At 42.2% G+C, this 19,296-nt stretch overlaps 1 protein-coding gene across 1 annotated transcript; it reads right to left on the minus strand.

The window, feature by feature from the left end:
* Positions 1–634: 634 nt before the first annotated feature.
* Positions 635–19,242, minus strand: LOC306940260 (O-acyltransferase like protein-like; the record flags this gene model as incomplete). The annotated part of the gene is made up of 17 exons (XM_079525281.1): positions 635–650; positions 1,936–2,072; positions 4,051–4,078; positions 10,830–10,996; positions 11,883–12,025; positions 12,388–12,574; positions 13,019–13,132; positions 13,582–13,588; positions 13,665–13,769; positions 14,305–14,384; positions 15,179–15,344; positions 15,787–15,888; positions 16,261–16,400; positions 17,609–17,837; positions 18,294–18,429; positions 18,554–18,632; positions 19,189–19,242. 17 exons carry the CDS (start codon positions 19,240–19,242, stop codon positions 635–637), a joined length of 1,890 nt encoding a protein of 629 aa, XP_079381407.1.
* Between the last annotated feature and the right edge of the window lie 54 nt (positions 19,243–19,296).

Consider the following 19,296-nt stretch of genomic DNA (forward strand, 5'->3'; position numbering starts at 1 on the left):
ACGCTCGTTACATCTGGGAATGGCTACAAGCCTATCTACACAATAAGAACTGTGTGGACTCGTGGGGCTGCTCACCAAATTCACTATGGGCACTGGTAACCGGTAATAAAGATACGATTCATAGGGAGATACGAGGCAATCTAATTATCTATAATTCTATCAGAGTGTGGCGACAGATTACCATACACATAGGGAGAGGAGACCAAAGGTCATTGCTAATACCAATCTCTAGCAACCATGAATTTGGACCTGGGCGCAGTTCGGCCATCTTTAAGACCTGGCACTCACTAGGGCTTCGTGTATTGGGAGATCTATTTAGAGATGGTGTTCTGATGTCGTTTCAGCAATTGCAGACACAGTTCAATCTCCCAAGAGAACATTTTTTTGGTTTCCTGCAAATACGACATTTTATTAACTCACTACAGCTGCTAACACCACTGGGCTCCCTTTACAGTAAAACAGAACATTTCTTACGCAACTGTAGTAAGGTATCACATTTCATTTCATCGTTTTACTCACTGCTGTACTCACTGGACTCCCAGGAGTTACCATCCCTCCGCAAATGGGAGAGAGATTTTAACAATGAATATATTGAAGACGACTGGCAAGAGGCCATTGACTCAGTTAAAAAGGTTTATACCTGTAACAGACTAAGAGAAACACAATATAAAATTCTTCACAGATTACACATCACACCTGTGTTACTAAACAAAATGGACCGTTCAATATCTCCTTTATGTTCGAAATGTCAAACAGATCTGGGTACCTACTATCACTACTTTTGGGATTGTAAGTGTATATACAGGTTCTGGGGCCAAGTGGCACGTGAGTTAAGCGACATTTTCAAGGTGAAAATAAAGAAGGATCCGGGAGCTTTCTTACTGGGACTCCCGTCAAAAGAAATTAATTTGACACCCTTACAATTCAAACTATTTGATAAACTTCTACTTTCAGCCCGGAAATGCATTCTGATAAATTGGATGAAGGATAAGCCCCCATCTATACAAATGTGGTATAGAGAGATCTTCGGGGTGCTACCCCATGAAAGACTCTGTGCTATGCAGAGAGGAAACGATGCTTCCTTTCAGGTGGTGTGGGCCCCATTATTAGACTATTTTCCTACTGAAATTTCTCGGATCCTTCTAAAGGCCCAATGCCCCATTGAGTGGACAGACCTAGGATAGAAAAACAACTGTACATGTCTGTCTACATGTGAATGGGCTCGAGGCATGTGCAATAATACTGTGGCTGTCTTGGTTGGCTATCCTTTTTTGCTTGTTCTTTCTTTTCTTTCTGTTTTGCTTCATATGGTATGGTGTGGATGATGGCATAGATGAACTGGAGGAACCCCCCCCCCCCCCCCCCCCTGTCCCAATGTTTGTTTTGTCTGCTTGTAAAGTATGTCTGTAAGTAACTGTATGTGAAATATTTTAAAAACCAATAAAAAATATATATAAAAAAAAAAAAAGAAGTATATTTTCGGGGGGTGCATGATACCCCCCTCTTCCCACTAGACTGCGACGCGATGATGGCGACGCAATGGTGCTGGATATACCCTGGGCCATAGATCTATGCCCTGGGCAGCTACATTTAGTATATTACCCGCGATCACTCATTGGTGTGTCATTCTAACGTCGCCATATTATTTTATCGTGATACTAATTATACAAGCATCTATTTGTAGCGATCATGCCACGACTCGGCCCACAAAGACACCGCACAATAAATGAATTTGATCAGATGTTTTTACATAGTACCGACCCTTGTTATATATTCTCCGACTATGCCTGTCACGATGACTAAGCCAGTTAGATCTATCCATATATGGTTCTACCACATCTATCTGATATCAGCACTCGGTCGGCTCGGGCCAAATATAGGGATCGTCATACTAGACATGTCATATTAGGGCATTTTCGAATACAATAAAATTACCTTTTAGCGAAGGCATCATCGTTGGTGGTAACAAAACCTTGGCACACGTGTAATCCGCGAGGGTGGATGTTGCAGGAGACAGCAGCCGGCTGGGGAGCGACAGGCTGGGAGATCTGGCTCACGGTGGTCCCAGGCCACTGGACACGGATGGATCATTACTATTATCGCTACTCACTAAAACTCACTCAAATATATATTTTTTTTGCTGGAGGAGCGGGGACTGCAAAACTGGCTGAACAGACCCTTCCTCCGGCTAGGAGGAGTCACCCCGACACCCCCCCTATTCACTGTGGGGGGTGGGCGTCAGTTCCTATAGGAAAACATACACGTGTGTCACGTGACACGGGAATTCTGGGTAATGGAGTTCGAAATAAAGGTCAGGAATATAAACAGCGCTCCGGAGCATATTAATGTAAACATATTAAGTAATCAAAAAAGTCAACCAAAGAACAAGATTCCTTTACAGGATCTCCTCACTGGTCAACAAAAACACCTTGAAGACCTTAACAGGAGCCCTCGTACAAGGTTTCTTTGACTATGCATGCACCTCCTGGTACCACAGCACCTCAAAGGCCCTTAAAACTAGGCTCCAGACTTCCCAAAACAAACTGGTCAGGCTCCTACTTGGCCTCACCCCCCGAACCCACCTCACCCCTGCCCACTTTGACAGGCTTGAATGGCTCCATACTGGTTAACAAGCTAAAAGCAATTGGTTTCGATAGCACATCAGTGAGCTGGATGCAATCCTACCTGGAGGGGAGAGAACAGATGGTGGAAGTGAACGGAACACTGTCCCCCCCCCCCTCCCAGTGAGCTGTGGCGTTCCACAAGGAAGCATACTAGGGCCTCTACTGTTCCTAATATATGTAAACGACATGACTTCAGCTTGTGACTGCAACTTGTTCCTGTTCGCAGATGACTCGGCACTGCTGGTCTCGGACAGGGACAAACTGCAGGTTGAAAATGCCCTCAGCTCTGAACTCGGTAGAATCTGCACCTGGCTCGCTGATAACAAACTATCTTTACACCTGGGAAAAACTGAATCCATTCTCTTTGGATCTAATAGTAATCTCAGCAAGGCAAATGGCTTCTTGGTTAGAGTGGGTGACAATGTTATCACACGTAAAGATGAAATGACCTACCTAGGTTCCATCCTGGAGGCTAATCTTTCCGGTGATAAAATGGCCACCAACGTAATCAAAAAAGTCAACCAAAGAACAAGATTCCTTTACAGGATCTCCTCACTGGTCGACAAAAACACCTTGAAAACCTTAACAGGAGCCCTTGTACAAGGCTTCTTTGACTATGCATGCACCTCCTGGTACCACAGCACCTCAAAGGCCCTTAAAACTAGGCTCCAGACCTCCCAAAACAAACTGGTCAGGCTCCTACTTGGCCTCACCCCCCGAACCCACCTCACCCCTGCCCACTTTGACAGACTGGCATGGCTTAGGGTCGGCGACAGAGTACAGCATCTTGCAATGGGTCTGGTCCACAAGATTCGATACTCCACCAAGATACCCATGTACCTGTGTAGATACTTCCTTAATGTTACCGAAGTCCACACCCACAACACCAGAGGGAGTGCAACGAACCATGTACAACCCAGATTCGGCACAAACAAGGGACTAAATTATTTTCGCTCCTATGCCACCAAAATGTGGAACGCCCTACCAACAGTCATTAAGACATGCGAATCCCTTGACTCCTTCAAAACCGCTCTCAAAGGGCACCTACGGATGGCTGCAATTCGAAACTGGCCCCGTAAAATCTGAATCCCCCCCCACCCCCCCCCCCCCCCTTTTTTCCCTCACTGTATATGTTTCTTTTCCCTTTTTACCTCCATTATGATGAATTCCTGTTCTGTTCTTTGTCTATATAGAAGTGTCTATTTGTACATCTCTAAATATTTTGATGAATTGAACATGGTGGACCCTCTTGTAAACAAGTGTAATGCTTAATTGGGTCGTCCACTCACAGTTAACAGCCTTTGTATTGAGTTTGTGCTTGAAATGTACTGTAATTCTGCAAACTGTTAACAAGCCTGCAATCTTAAAAAATAAAATGTTAAGCGATATGTAGTACAGCAAAAATATAGTCGGGGACTTTTCTTACACAGTCCTGGATGTTGTTGATGATGTCCCTATGGAGTCACATGTGCGAGTGTCGTCTTACCAAGACCTGCTATATTTACACCACGTTGTTGCACAGTCCGTCTCAGTCTGCCGTCCCCAGACTGACTCTCCCTGTTTGTAACCTTTATTTCAGGGGAATCCAATTGAGACCAGGGTCTCTTTTTCAATGGCGCCCTGTATACAAATAAGAACATTTACATTTTACATACATGACATGGACACACAGTACAACAAATATAATCCACAAGCACATACACACAGAAACAAAACCTTGTAACCAAATGTTACAGAAAGCAGGTGCATATGCCTTCCTCTAGTGTGAGGTCAGTTAAGAGTATCTTAAAAGTAGTAAACTAAATAAAAACATTCAACTTCAATTTGTTTTGACAACCATTCCATAAATGTGGAGCATACACCCTGAAGGCAGTATCTCCCAATTTAGTAGTAGTTTTTGGTACCTTCAATAAAAGCATATCTTGTGATCTAGTACCATAAGCTGATGTATTGAGAGCTAGCAGTTTTGTTAAATACAGAGTTAGTTAGTTACATAGTTTACCAATTAAAGCTTTATACGTGAACAGGGTAGCATATTGTTTCCTTCTAAGAGCCAGAGAAGACCATTCTACTGAGGTATATAATGCACAGTGATGTGTTCTGAAACCTGCTCCTGTAATAAAGCGGAGTGCACTGTGATAAATTGCGTCCAAGGGTTTTAGAATGCTGTCAGTGGCATGCATATACAGGATATCTCCATAATCAAAAATTGGCATAATTGTTGCTTGGATTATCCTCTTTCTATTCTCTTTAGAGAAGCATAATCTATTTCGATAGAGGAAGCCAATTTTAGGTTTGATTTTCTTTGTTAGATTTTCTATGTGTGTTTTAAAAGAGAAATCCTCATCTAGCCAGATCCCTAAATACTTATATGATGAGACCCGCTCAATGTGTGCCCCTCTCAGAGACAGTATGGGGTCACCTGTTTCCACTTTTGTTTTATTTGAAAACAACATGTACTTCGTCTTGCCTACATTTAGGGCAAGTTTAAGATCCGCTAGTGCATGCTGAATAATGTTAAAAGCAGATTGTAAGTTAAATATAGCTTGACTACTTGATGGGGCAGTGGTGTATACAATTGTGTCATCAGCATAAAAATGAATATTGCAGTTCTCAATATTCTTTGAGATTTCATTAATATAAATAGTAAATAAAATGGGTCCAAGTATGGAGCCTTGGGGGACTCTTTTTTTAACTTCTACGAAGTTCGATTTAATGTCTCCAACCATAATGGCTTGGGTTCTGTTTGATAGATAGTCCTGGAACCAAGAACAGGCCATGCTATCTAATCCAATACATTTTAATCTCTGCATTAAAATGGTATGATCCACCGTATCGAAGGCTTTTGCCAGGTCAATAAAAATGGCTGCACATTTAAAAATGTTGTCCAGTGCAGTTGCTATGTCATTTACGACCAATGATGTTGCTGTGGTTGTACTGTGTCCAGGCCTGAAGCCTGACTGAAATGTGTTCAAGGTGTTATTAATGCTTAAAAAAGCTACAGAGCTGCTGTTTGACAAGTGCTTCGAAGATTTTAGCCAGGCATGATAATTTGGAAATGGGCCTATAATTATTAACCGCACTTGCATCTCCCCCTTTGAATAGTGGGCTTACGTGTGCAGATTTCCACACAATTGGAATAGTTCCTGAAGCTATGGATAAATTAAAAATATGTGTTACAGATGGGGCAATCAGTGGAGCTGCAAGTTTTAGCAAACTAGGCACCATATTGTCCTCGCCAGTGGATTTGTTCGCATCAATATGAGTTAGCTCAAGTAAAACATCTGTCACAGTAAACTCTTTGAATGAAAAATAATCTCTGTTTTCCTCCACTGTGGATGTGCTTGAATCAGCTGCAGATAAACCTCCTGCAGGGGAGGGATCGGATCTTTCAAAAAGATTTCCAGCGGTTATAAAATGTTGATTAAAGAAATCACACATCAGGTGTTTATCAGTAATAGGGCCATCCTCTGTGTCAAGAGATTTTGGCAGTGCAGATGCAATAGGACCAGAGTTTAGGGATTTTACAATTTTCCAGAATTTTGAAGGATTATTTTCAGATTGCACCTGTAGGAGGTGCTGCACAGTGCACACGTAAAACACGTGTCATTGTCATGATGTGTGTGTGTGTGTGTGTGTGTGTGTGTGTGTGTGTGTGTGTGTGTGTGTGTGTGTGTGTGTGTGTGTGTGTGTGTGTGTGTGTGTGTGTGTTTGTGTACAGATAGAGGGGGAGGGGGGGGGAGAGACTCTCAGTTACTGTAGTGTACATATTCAGTACTGTATGTCAATAGGCCTGTTATAATGAGAATAATTTAATGTAATGTGGACGCAGGGAAGCTGGAAGAACTAAAAATGCCAGGACAACGCTCCACACACACACACACGTCCCCAAACTCTTCTCCCTTCTGGCTCCAAAACTATGGAATGCACTTCCCATTGCAATCAGAACTGCAGACTCACTCCCAGTTTCTTCTGCCCTAGTCTATAAACCCACCTCTTCAGACTCCATCTTAGCCCGTAGCACTTGCCGTAGCACTTTCCCTAGCCTTGACGACCTTACAGTCTCAACTTACGTAGTTTAGATGGCATTTTATGTAGACATAGCACTCTATAGTGTATATTCCACTGTTAGGTTCTTAGCTTACGTATGATTCTTGATAACAATTTTGTATGTATTTGATGTATTCCCATGTTTTGTTCTTGCTTACTGTAAATCGCTCTGGATTAAGAGCATCTGCTAAATGTCTAAATTGTAAATTGTAATTTAAACTGGACAACTGGGGACATCATATTGAAGCTTGCACCAATAATTCTCAAACTTTTTAAAGCCAAGACTGCGAAGAATTAGTGCCAGGGATACCCATAAGATTTCAGTTAGTACATTATTCTACTATAGCCTACTGTGGCCACTGGAGAGAGTGAAACCTCTGATATGAATACTTCATACAGTACAATCTCTCATTGGGTTAACGTCTAGCCAGTTAAATAATAGTAAATATAGGCCTACTAGTTGAAATAATAGTTCCACTTCGAGAACCACTGGCCTAAACAAGCCTGTTGAATTATTATATTTATATAAATACGGTTAAGTCTAGACTAGAGAAAGGCCAAATTAAGTTTGTTTTAAATTGAGTGTGATTCCAAGGTCAGAATCCCTTGAATGAACATGCAGTATATTGTGAACAATATTAGCCTACTATAGGGACAGACAGAATTACTGTGTCCTAATTAGACATTCCTTAGGCATTGATTTCCTTTTGACAACCTGCAATGGTTGCAATTAGCTTTGGCACAATTGCCCATGGTATCAACTTCAAGGCAGGGAACATGAAGACCACAAGCTGAGTCAGTCACCATCCTGGCAGTAACATCGCAGGCTTTTATCCTGGCAGAGCTATTTCCTGGATCAATGCTCCATTCACTGCCAGGAAGTGTGAATTCATTTTGTAGGCAGTTTTGCGCACTTGGACTTTGTGTTCTCTTACAGCAAAGGCTATTACACCACTGTAATCTTATAAAATGTTATGTTATCCCAATTATCTAATGAATTGAGTAGCTACAAAATGAACCTGGGGCTTATTTGTTTTGAGGTATTTTATTTATCAGTAGCCTTGACTTTTCATCCTTAATTTGAATAGCAAAGCATTTGCAAGCACACATTTGCACCACACCACCACTTCTTTCCATGGTTATTGTTTAGCTCGATGTGAAGGTCATCTTTACAGATAGAGATACAGATACAGTGCATACATGCAGTGCATACATGTATACAGTGAGTGGCAAAGTGAGTTTACTGTCGTTTAACGTCATTTCATGCAATCAGATAGGACTTTTCTGTTTGGATGTATGGGCTGTCAAGGCCAGAAAGTAGTTGTTTGCCACTCAGTAGGCGGTTCCCGCATAGCTTCCGGGTATGATGATGATGTCACGAGCATAGCCTCTATAGTCACATCAACGACACAAGGACAAGGGTTTTTCAGATTTTGTGCACGTTTCTAACCTTTCACCAGTGGTGGAAAAAGTACTCACGTTTCTTACTTAAGTAAAAGTATCAATTAATCAATCAATCAAAAATCAAAGTATAGAAATACTCTGTTACAAGTGATTACTGTTACTCAAGCAAAATTTACTTGAGTAACAGTACAAAAGTATTGGTAGTATCAAAATGTAGTTAAAATACCAAAAGTAGAAAGTACACAAGTTTTCAAAAAATGCGTAAAAATAACTATAACTGAACTTGTCCAATAATTATAGTAAATTAATGCAATTTGTTTTCCAAGAAGTGAACCAAAACCTCTGACATCACCTGTGCCATGCAGGGAAAGACTGCAGGTCACTGTTATGTGGTCCTAATATCTTTGGGAAAAAGACATTCTTAAATTCAACTGAAGCAAGAGTAAAGCACATTTTGAACTTGAACACTATGAACATCTATGAAAATAATGCATTTTACCATTGCATCAGCACCACTGTCTTTTGCATTTCATCAACCCCTGGTGCAGGGGACCAGCCTAGAACAGTGAATGTTGCTGCACTTATTTGCATCCATCCTGTCCATATTGTTGACAAATGAATAAATATAAACCCTGAACAGGACACAAAAATCTTGCCCCAAGGCCTTCTGAAAAGTTGGCAGCACTGTAGGCTATTGTATTAGACACTTGCCAATGGCAAGGTGCGAGAAAGCTGCTAGCTTTGCAGCTAGTAGGAATGAGGCCTGTTTGCAGCTGGCAGCTTATGGGCGATTGGTTTAAATTAATTAAAAGCCCATAGGCCTGCTGGCGGCTGGCGTAACCGTCTGGGCACCTAGGCTGGTAATCCAGCCTGACAGTGTCGGGTTTGACTCCCAATCCCGGCGACGGGCTGTGTTTCAATCTATCAATAAAGGCAGAAAAGGCCCAAAAATATATAAAAAAGCCCATAAGCTTAGGCTTAGTGTGGTCACTATGGCTGTATCCTCTGTTGTTTGGTGACAATGACATGCAGTCCCTAAATCTAAAACTCTTTTGAGATAGAATTTGACCAACAAGCTTGGTAGTGCCTGTTGGTCTTGACTTTAAGGGAATATGCACGCAGGGATTCAGGGAAAAGTTGAAGGAGCTGGCCTATGTTCTGCGGGACGTCCCACCTGGGCCATCTGTCCCTCACGCTTTCTTGGCCAAGAGATCCACTATACCAGGACAAGACATTTGGTTGACTGATCGTCCAGTGTTTTTGCAAGATTAGGACACACACACACACACACACACACACACACACACACACACGCACACACACGTACACACTAAATATGGATTGTTTTATACATACTGTAGGTCAATTAATTGCTGATAATAATGCTGATAATAATAATAACTGTCCACACACACGCCAAGCCACAGCCTGTGTGTCCAAATAAAACAAAATCACCGTTGTAACGACTGTGGGTGTTTTAAACGTAATGTAGTGCCCAAAGCCCTATACTTCTGGCACTACTGGTTACTGACGGCTAGGAGGTTGTTCAGACGTGTGCTCACTGCTCTCTAATAACTGCAGTCCAAACGTTTTGTCGAGTTGATAAATGATTTATTCTCACCGTTGTCCTATACTTCAGTAAGAGATGAATACATAAATAAACCGTCAAACACATAGATATACAGAGTCAGACCACAGCTCCTCAGAACACAGTGCCTCTGTCCATCAGCAACACCTGTGCTCAATCAGAGACGGGCTTAAAAGTAACCATGGCAACTTTGGCCTCACCCATGCCCTGCTGTGATGTCATCAATATATATAGTCATAATGGCTCTTACAATTTATGTTGTTCTGTAAAAGTGGTGGTATTAGGGCTTGTTTGTGTGACCGGTGTCAAAAACAGGTTTCTCTTTTTATTAAGGGACCAAGAAGTCACAAAGTGACTTTGGTCACTTATTGTTTTTGTGTTTTTTTCTTCTTCTTCTTCTCCTTCCGCCAAAAATAGCTGTTCTGGCTGAACCGTGCAGTCGGTTTTCGCGAAACGTGGTAATCTGGTAGAGGGCCATGCCAAACGGTGACTATGCGAAGCCCATGACGATTGGCCAAATGGTGGCGCTCAATGAGTAGCACTCAATTGAAAATGCAAACTTTGAACGTGCATAGCTCATGAACCGTTTGACCGTTGGCAATGACACTTTGATACACATAATGTGTCTCCTCATGCCGAACAACTTTCGTGTTCTGACTTTTGACCTCTGACCTTTAGATCACCTGCCATTTTGAATTATATGAATATCAGTTCAAATGTATCTCCTCCCAGGATCTTTGATCAAAATGCACGAAAACGTCTACACGTGAACTTAACCTATACGGACAAGAAATCGTAGTACATTTCTTTTAAGTGAAAAAATGAAGTTTAATTAATTAATTATGATAGTGTAATTATCATTACGTGTCAAATGTTGTCTTGAAGGGCCAATGGCACTTATTGGCCCCCCACATAAACCCTTATTGGCCCCCACATAAGCCCTTATTGGCCCCCACATAAGCTCTTATTGGCCCCCCACATAAGCCCTTATTTGCCCCCACATAAGCCCTTATTTGCCCCCCCCTCATGCCCTTATGGGGGGGGGGGGCAGTTTTTTTTTTTTTTTAGGGAAATGGCACTTTGAGGCAAAAGGGCAGGTGCTCTAGTCCCCCCCTCTGCCCGTGCCCGGCCTCGACGGAGTGGGCGGTAGAGTTTCTGCTAACTGTGCGCTGGTTGTGGTGGACTGGTCTCGGCCAAATTTGCGCAAAAATGACCGGGCCGATTTTTTGTCCCAGTCCAGCCCTGGGAAAAGGTAGGGTTTCTCCACCAAAACCGTCAGACCATATCCTATCAGTAGTGTCAGCATCAGGTGGCCTAAGAACAGGTACATCTGGAAATAAAGAGATTACTGTACGTCATATGGGAAAGTCTGAGATAATACTAAAGATTTAATTGCTGAGGTATTTCACAAATGTAAGATGCAAGAAAGAGTCTTATTATGCTGCTATACTGTAACATGTGAAGTACCAAAAACATTGCAAAAAACACTGCAGTATGAAGGTATTCACTGTCTGAAAATCAGTGATGGAAGTACAGTACTCAAGTACATTTTACTTCACTTGAGTATTTCCATGTTGTGATACTTTATACTAAACTACATTTCAGAGAAATATTGTACTTTTTACTACACCACAATTATGATACTAGTTACTTTTGTAGATTGAATTACTAAAACCAAAACATGCATTAACCACTTACAGGTGTAATAAGTGATTTTATTTTATTAAAATAAATAGTTTGTTCAGTAACAGGGCTCTCCTCGTCTCTGTTTAGTAAACAGAAAATGCATTTTCAGGTCGGGATACCTGCAATGGAGTGGAAGTGATGATAGAAAGAAATGAGCAGACTAAATTGGAACGGGTATACTATAAAATTCAAGCTGAAATATTGATACTTTCTTGGCAACCCACCTGAAAAGGTATTTTCTGTTTATTAAAGAGCTGTAGAGACGAGACGAGAGACGAGAGAGTCAGATATTTGAAGATTGCCGATCTACAAGATCACAACCTGTTGCACTTTGTGAGCTTGCAGTTTGATCTATTTTCTTTTACTTTTACTTTGGTACTGCAAGTATGTTGATGCCAGTACTTTTGTACTGTTACTCATGTAAAACCTTGAATACTGCAGGAATACTTTTACTAACAGAATATATAACTTCACTTTATATTGTGGTATTGCTACTTCTCCTTACACCAGGACTGTATGAAAATACTCACAAAGTTGAGGTCAGTGTAGTGGATGAGAGTCTCCTGTTTGCTACTGTAGAGGAGCATGAGCACAGGATGGATCATATAGCAAGCAAAACTAATGTTGGAAATAGGAACCCAGAGATCTGAAGACAGCAGGCTGTTGATGAAGCCTAGAGAGAGAGAGGAAAACTTTATTAATCCCATGGGAGAAATTCTGTTTCAGAGACCATTTAGTGTGCTTGGAAATGTATGCTTACACTGTGTGTGTGTGTGTGTGTGTGTGTGTGTGTGTGTGTGTGTGTGTGTGTGTGTGTGTGTGTGTGTGTGTGTGTGTGTGTGTGTGTGTGTGTGTGTGTGTGTGTGTGTGTGTGTGTGTGTGTGTGTGTGTGTGTGTGGCGCCCATAGGGATATCCCTTTGGTCTAGTGGTTAAGATGTTGGACTTTCACGCAGGAGACCAGAGTTCGAATCCCGGGCGCTACACGTGCGACATGTGCGTGCCGTGCGCGTGTATCATCACAGGTGTAGCCTTACCTCCATAACCTTCCTCGCAAGCCACAATGATCCAGGCGACTCCCAGGGCCCAGAGGGGTCTGTGCAGGCCCTGGTACAGGGCATGAGGGACAGATGGCCCAGGTGGGACGTCCCGCAGAACATAGGCCAGTCCTATTAACACAGCCATACCTAACAGACAGGACAGCCAACCCAGCGCTGCCTGCCACTGGGATCAATATGGAGATCAGTGGTTGTTTTCAACCCTTTTCATATTTCATATTCAACCCTTTGAGCCTGCACGGACCACGACATTTAGCCTCTCAGACCCAAAACGAAAGGATATTTTTTGTCATCGTTGGATCAGATTTTATCCGCAATTCCATGCTGTGTTGATGTTGGTACCATTAGGAGAGATAACAGGCAAACGACAAACAAAATAATAATTCTAAATCTTGAGAGCGTAAAATTAAACCAAATGTACAAAATGTACCATAAGGAGAGACATAAGGCAAACATCAATCAAAAGTACATTTTGATACCAATACTTTTGTACTTTTTTAATTCCGGCCTTTAATTGTAATGGAGTATAGTTTTACATTGCAGTATTGATACTTTTACGTAAAACATTTAAGTACTTTTTTTCGACATAGCAATATTTGGAAATTCTTACCTGGTGTTTTATTAGGAACGAATCTTTTTTTGTGGTCATGTATATTCCTGCCAGGATCCCTATGAGATATGGGCCATATCTGGTGTAAGTAATACGCGTATTCAATGGAGATACCTGCACTGGAACCAAATACATAACATCTGTTAAATGTTTTAAATAGGATTTAAAATAATTAAAGGAAATGGCTGCTAATTAAAGGTCATGTGGATATGCTTTTTATGAAAATTAACAATACACATACAGTATAATTTAAACAATCTTTATGGACTGTACATTTTATTTGAGAACATATTTGTAAAGTTTAAAACATTTTCATCTTTAATGATATGCCCAAAATAGGGATGCAGCGAATGCTAAATGATTTGCTGTTTGATGTTAATTCATATTTGTTGCTGTAATAACAGATGATGGGGAAACAGTGAACCTTATGCATACAAGAGCGACATCTAGTGGCCGAATGTTGTCTATAGCGTTTGTCGCATGCGTCAACAAACAACTATATTGTTTGTGTGACATGATGCCACTTGCCAAAACTACATAGGCTATTTTCAACTTTAAAATACATGAGTTCTGTGGAGCCACACGATCGGGCACAAAGCTTCATTCTCCAAAGTGCTGTGTTGTGGTTGTGTGGTGTTTTACTTACATTGGCTGGTGGACAGGAAGGTGAAATAGAGCTGTTATAACAGCACTGGCCAAACTTGACATCAACAAAAGAGCAGCTGCCGCTGCAGCCAGTATACGTTTATTACTGATGGAGAGGACCTAGGGAAGAGACATCAGAGGCATTCCAAACATACAGTACAGTACAGTACATAATATCTCTGCTGTCGGCAAGAAACCACCTAACTCCAAAATGTTCATTTTTCAGGAAATAAAGAAAATTTTGAAAACAACGCAATACTGCCTCATCATTTTGTGACTTTATATATTGCCAAAATACTTGCATGAGAGGGGGAGAGGTGGTGGAGTTAGTTGCTTTAGCAGACATTTTGAGGGTCCAATGGAGTTAAGAGGTTTTGTCCGAAGTGTTTTATACTACTTTCCATTGGTTCAATATTTTCTGAACAAGTTAGGAGGTTTCCTCCCGACAGCAACGATATGTGATTTCTCCCCTGGTTGAGGTGAAATACAACAGATAGCCTACTGTCTGCATTGCTTAATTTATTAAAAAAAAATAGTTGATCTGACTGCAAGCTCACGAGTCACAACGCGACACAGTGTGGGCTTGTAGATCAGTCAATTCAGTGCATGCAAATCGCTGATGTGTCGTACTGTTGGCTTACAGTCGGTACAGGTAGATCAGTAGAGGTGTGGTGGCGTAGAACTGAAAGTCCACAGACAGGTACCATGTCCAGCCTGCACACTGCGGAGAAAGCAGCCGATAGACAGGGAGGAACTCATCAGTTCAAACAATAGTTATTGGTTAGAATCCACTGGCAGTTTGATATGCATTAGGCCATGGACCCCTACTGTATGTGGTATTATAGCCTATGGCACCCCGGTGTACACTGTAACATCTACATCCTCGGTGTTACAGACTCCTAAGTATAGGTTCATACAGTAGCTCTCAATAATTTAGCAGGGGCGCCCTCCATGGCACCCCTCGAAGGCCCCTGGCAGGCCCCAGGCAGCTTCCCTACTTCCTTCACAGGTGTTACCAATTATACTAATTAAGTTAGGCTCTGTTCCATTTAGTGTGCAGTGGTTAAACTTTCTAATTTCAAGGATCCCCATAACTTTATAAATGGAACAAAATGGACCCTTACGGGTCAATTTGGTTCCATTTGTACACTCGCAGAGTTACACAACTGTACGGGGCCATTTGGAACCCACTCAAGGACACTTTGAGACCCACTGGTGTAGCATAATGTCCCCAGTGAGCCAACATGCACAATAGCAGCACCCTGACTCTGTTTGACCAGAATGGAACGCATCCGAGCGATTCAGAGCCATCATTAGTATCATCGGTAACACCTGTGAAGGAAGCAGGGAAGTGGCCAAAGTTCTTTCCAAAATGGTGTGTGTGTGTGTGTGTGTGTGTGTGTGTGTGTGTGTGTGTGTGTGTGTGTGTGTGTGTGTGTGTGTGTGTGTGTGTGTGTGTGTGTGTGTGTGTGGGGGGGTCCCATTTAATTGATTCGTGGTTGTACTTGTACTCACAATGTCAGTGATGTTGAAGAGGTTGTTGATCAGCAGTAGGTTGGACCACCAGTATTTCTTACAGTTCGTCACCTGATCTTCAGCCGTGAACCAGAAGGCTCCTCTTTGGATGACTGAGAAGAAACCGATGACTAGACACACAATGGACAGGTGCAGGGGCTGGATCCTGCCATGGGATGACGATGATACGTATGAAGATGGGATAAAGAAAGCAGGACGCGGACAGACAGAAGAGCTTTCAGAAGTTTCAGGGTGCATACTGCAATTGGCATATGAGTGTGTGTGGCGTATGTGGCAGCGGTGGCCGAACGGATAGCGGCGCGGTCTTGATACCGGAAGGTTCCTAGTTCGAATCAGCCGTCCGACACGTTAAAATTACCACCGCTGAAGTGCCCTTGAACAAGGCATTGAACCACTACGATGAAATGTGTTCAATGAGCAGGGCCTGGCTGGAAACAAGTTATTGAGCTTAGCCCAGATACCCTGGGTAAATATAGATTTCATTTCATTTCATTTCAGACACCTATGATGATACACATCTACCTACAGTATCTATCTAACATACATACTGTGTACAGTGTATATTATGACTCAAAAGATCACTGCACCTTTTAAACCTCTTAAAGAGATAGTTGGCCACCAGTCTAAGGTTTAGTTTGTCTTCAGATTTGTGTATGGAGCTGAGTAAAGACCTGGCACTGAGCAGACCCCTGCAACACACAGGAAAACAAGACATTGTGAAGAAACTGATTTACTGTACTATATTCACACGGCAGCCATTTTGCGCTTACTGTCCATACTTGGGGTGTGAGAAGAGCTTAACCACTTAAGCCCCATATCATTTGTTGCACGATGAATATCAGTAGCAAAACAAACAAACAAAAAAGCTCACACAATGTGGAACAATGCATATTCTTTATGAAACAAAACAAAATGCCTGTCCAAGGCTTTTTCTCCGTTGAAACAATGCGCTGGTGGTCTCTGAGGCTATGGAAATGTTGACAAAAGGTTTCATCTATAATTAAATGCCTAATAGGGACAATGTCACAGTAATAAGCCAAGTGCAAACAGTTCAGTCTCACCCCAGGAGAAGATAGGTGTCGACAGCCAGAAATATTGGCCCGCTTAACGCAAACACATACATGGGGTTACTCCTCACTGTGAAGCACCCCCTGGCAGGTCCTCTGGAGAGGGAAGACCTGAAGAAACCAGTGCACGCAACCTATAGAGGGAAACAATTTAGTCAATTTAGCAGACTTTCTTAATCCAGGGCGATTTACAGTAAGCAAGAACAAAAAACATGGTGATACATCAAAAACATAAAAATAGTCATCATGAATCCTACGTAAACTGGAATATCTATCTAAGGAAACTATGTGTGTATACAGTACACTATAGAGTGCTATGTCTACATAAAGTGCTATTTTAAGTTACATAAATTGAGCCTATGCATACGCCTGTAGGAGGTCGAGGCCAGGGCAAGTGCTACGGCAAGTGCTATGGGCTAAGATGGAGTCTGAAGAGGTGGGTTTTCAGACTGAGGCGGAAGATTGGGAGTGAATCTGCAGTTCTGATTGAAACACTGTGAGAGAGTGTAAAGGGCAGGACACTATCGTTGCTGTCGGGCATAAACCTCATATCTCCTATCTATTGTTTGTTAATTCTTGTGAATACATTTATATTTTGTCCAATCTGTATGGTAGATTATGTTAATGTAATAACAATCACGGCGGTTCTCTTTGGCCGCCCTGCTTTTCTACAGAGACATTTAGATCCTGTGTCTTGGTTGGACACGACATTTGACCTAAAGTCAAAATTCAGTCTCTCCCCAGAGCAAGCAGGCAGGCTATATGAGCTCAGTGGTAACAAATGTGGGTAAAAATCCAGGGTAGAACAAAAAGTTGCATATACATGAAAAGTATTAACAAGAGCCTGTGACTAATAAGTACATTGGTATGCATTGGAACACATTTAGGATCCAACACGAAACGCACTTTGGACTCAAGGCATATGTCCTCAGTCACGATACAACAAGCATGTCATGTCACCCAGCATTCCATGGGCACAAGGAGTAGTGTAGGAATCCTACGTACCAAGCAGCACCAGCTGTTGGTATACTCCATCGTTGAGCAGTGCCTTGTTGTATGCAATTGTAGCCCCCAGCCAAGACCCAGCCCGCAACAGCCCTGCCAATCGGGCTCAGCCCTATTCGCACGACAGGTTGCACGTTGGTCTGGCGAGTGGGAGGTCCGGGTTCAATCCCCGCTTTCCGCGCAATGCTACACAAGCTTGCAATCGTGTTGAAGCACACAGTCCACAGAGGATGCACAGAGGTTGCATCTTAAATCTGCACCCACTACATTAACGGTGGTAGTTACAATGGAGCAGATTAACGTCATGCTCAGGACACACAAACACACACACACACACAAGCATCACAAACTTGACCCTTATACCACTTTCTTCTTCTGGACTGTGTTTCTCACTCAGCTGCGGGATGGTGTGGGGGCCGTTGGGCGCCATGGTTCCATGCAGATTCGGGTTGGTGTTCAGAGCAGCCTCTACCCCTGGACTGACACGTCTGTGCTGCTTCCACCTGATCACAGCCAGAAACAGGGTGGCTGCCAGCGGGATCCCCACCGTCACACAACACACCAACCTGAAGGATAGGTAGGGTCCTCATTTTAGTTTTCAAAGATTTTCAGTAGGATTTGACTTGATCTAGAAGCAACATTGTCAAGGGTTGTCATCGTTAGGTAATAGGTATAGTGTCAATAAGGTGTAACAACAGGAAAACGGTATAATCCTCTATTGCAGAGTAATAAAGATATTTAGAAAAAAAGGTTTTCTCAGCATTATGTCCGACATTAGGCCTAATGCTATTTTCATTTTATATTTAAAAATAAACGAGTGATCTTATACTTTCATTCACTTCAAGTGGACAAAATATTAAATATTTCTCATTTTCATGTGGTTACACCATTTAACACTGTCAGGTGCATATACCTTTAAAAAAAGATATATATGTTTTTTAATTATTATTTGTCATGTTGCCACTGCACCCAATCGCTGACAGCAATTCCCTATGGTTTATTTGTCGTTACCCGGTGTGTACAGGCAGGTGACAGCAGAGAGGTCTGGTGTTGCAGGTTTGGACAAACACTGAGTCATAAGGATCCCTTGAGTGGAGTGAGGCAGCAGGATGGAGGGTAGAGGTGGAATGAGTGTCACCTCACCCTGCTGGAATGTCTCTAATAAAATAAGATAAAAACGAGGTCGCATATCAAGAAGAAAGCTGTACTGTACTGTATGTCTAATTGGGTGGTTTTGGGCACACAGCCAGTGTAAAAATATATACAGATCAAAGCCACTCACTATGAACCACGAGTGTCTGAACCTCCTCTTCTGTACAGGAGTCGGGGACACAAATGCCCACAAAATACTGGACCACATCCTAAAAGCAAAGTGGTTTTCCAGGGAGCCAGACTGTGGCGACTGTGGCTCAGGAGGTAGAGCAGGTCGTCCAATGATCCATGGGTCGGCGGTTCGAATCCCGGCTCCTCCTGTCTACATGTCGAAGTGTCCTTGGGCAAGACACTGAACCCCAAATTGCTCCCGATGTGCTGGTTGGTATACCTTGCATGGCTCCTGCCATCGGTGTATGAATGTGTGTGTGAATGAGTGAATGTAATGCACAATCTATGTAAAGCGCCTTTACCATTTAGACTTCATCCGCTCGGGCGGGGGGCTCAGAGTGTGTGTATGAGAGACCAGACCAGACCAGAGAGAGAGTGCTACAACTGTAGCAAACAAGTACAATGAATGACATAAAACTATAAAACTACTATAATTTTGAATGCCTTTATTGATATACAGTTCACAGTGACCCAAAGTAGTAACATTTGTAAATACATTATGAAGAAGAAGACACACTTTTGCACAATAATTACTAATTAAAAATTCAATGAGCTTTAAACTTGATCAGATATGCTCCCATCATATTCATTTACACCAATTGTAACTTCAAACTCAATTTGCTCAAATTCAAACTCAACTTTAACCATGTTAGTCCCCCATTGCATATATTGTATACAATTGTGCTGCAGATGAAACTTCTT

The sequence above is a fragment of the Electrona antarctica genome (assembly GCF_951216825.1).
Source record: "Electrona antarctica genome assembly, chromosome: 16".
Lineage (NCBI taxonomy): Eukaryota > Metazoa > Chordata > Actinopteri > Myctophiformes > Myctophidae > Electrona > Electrona antarctica.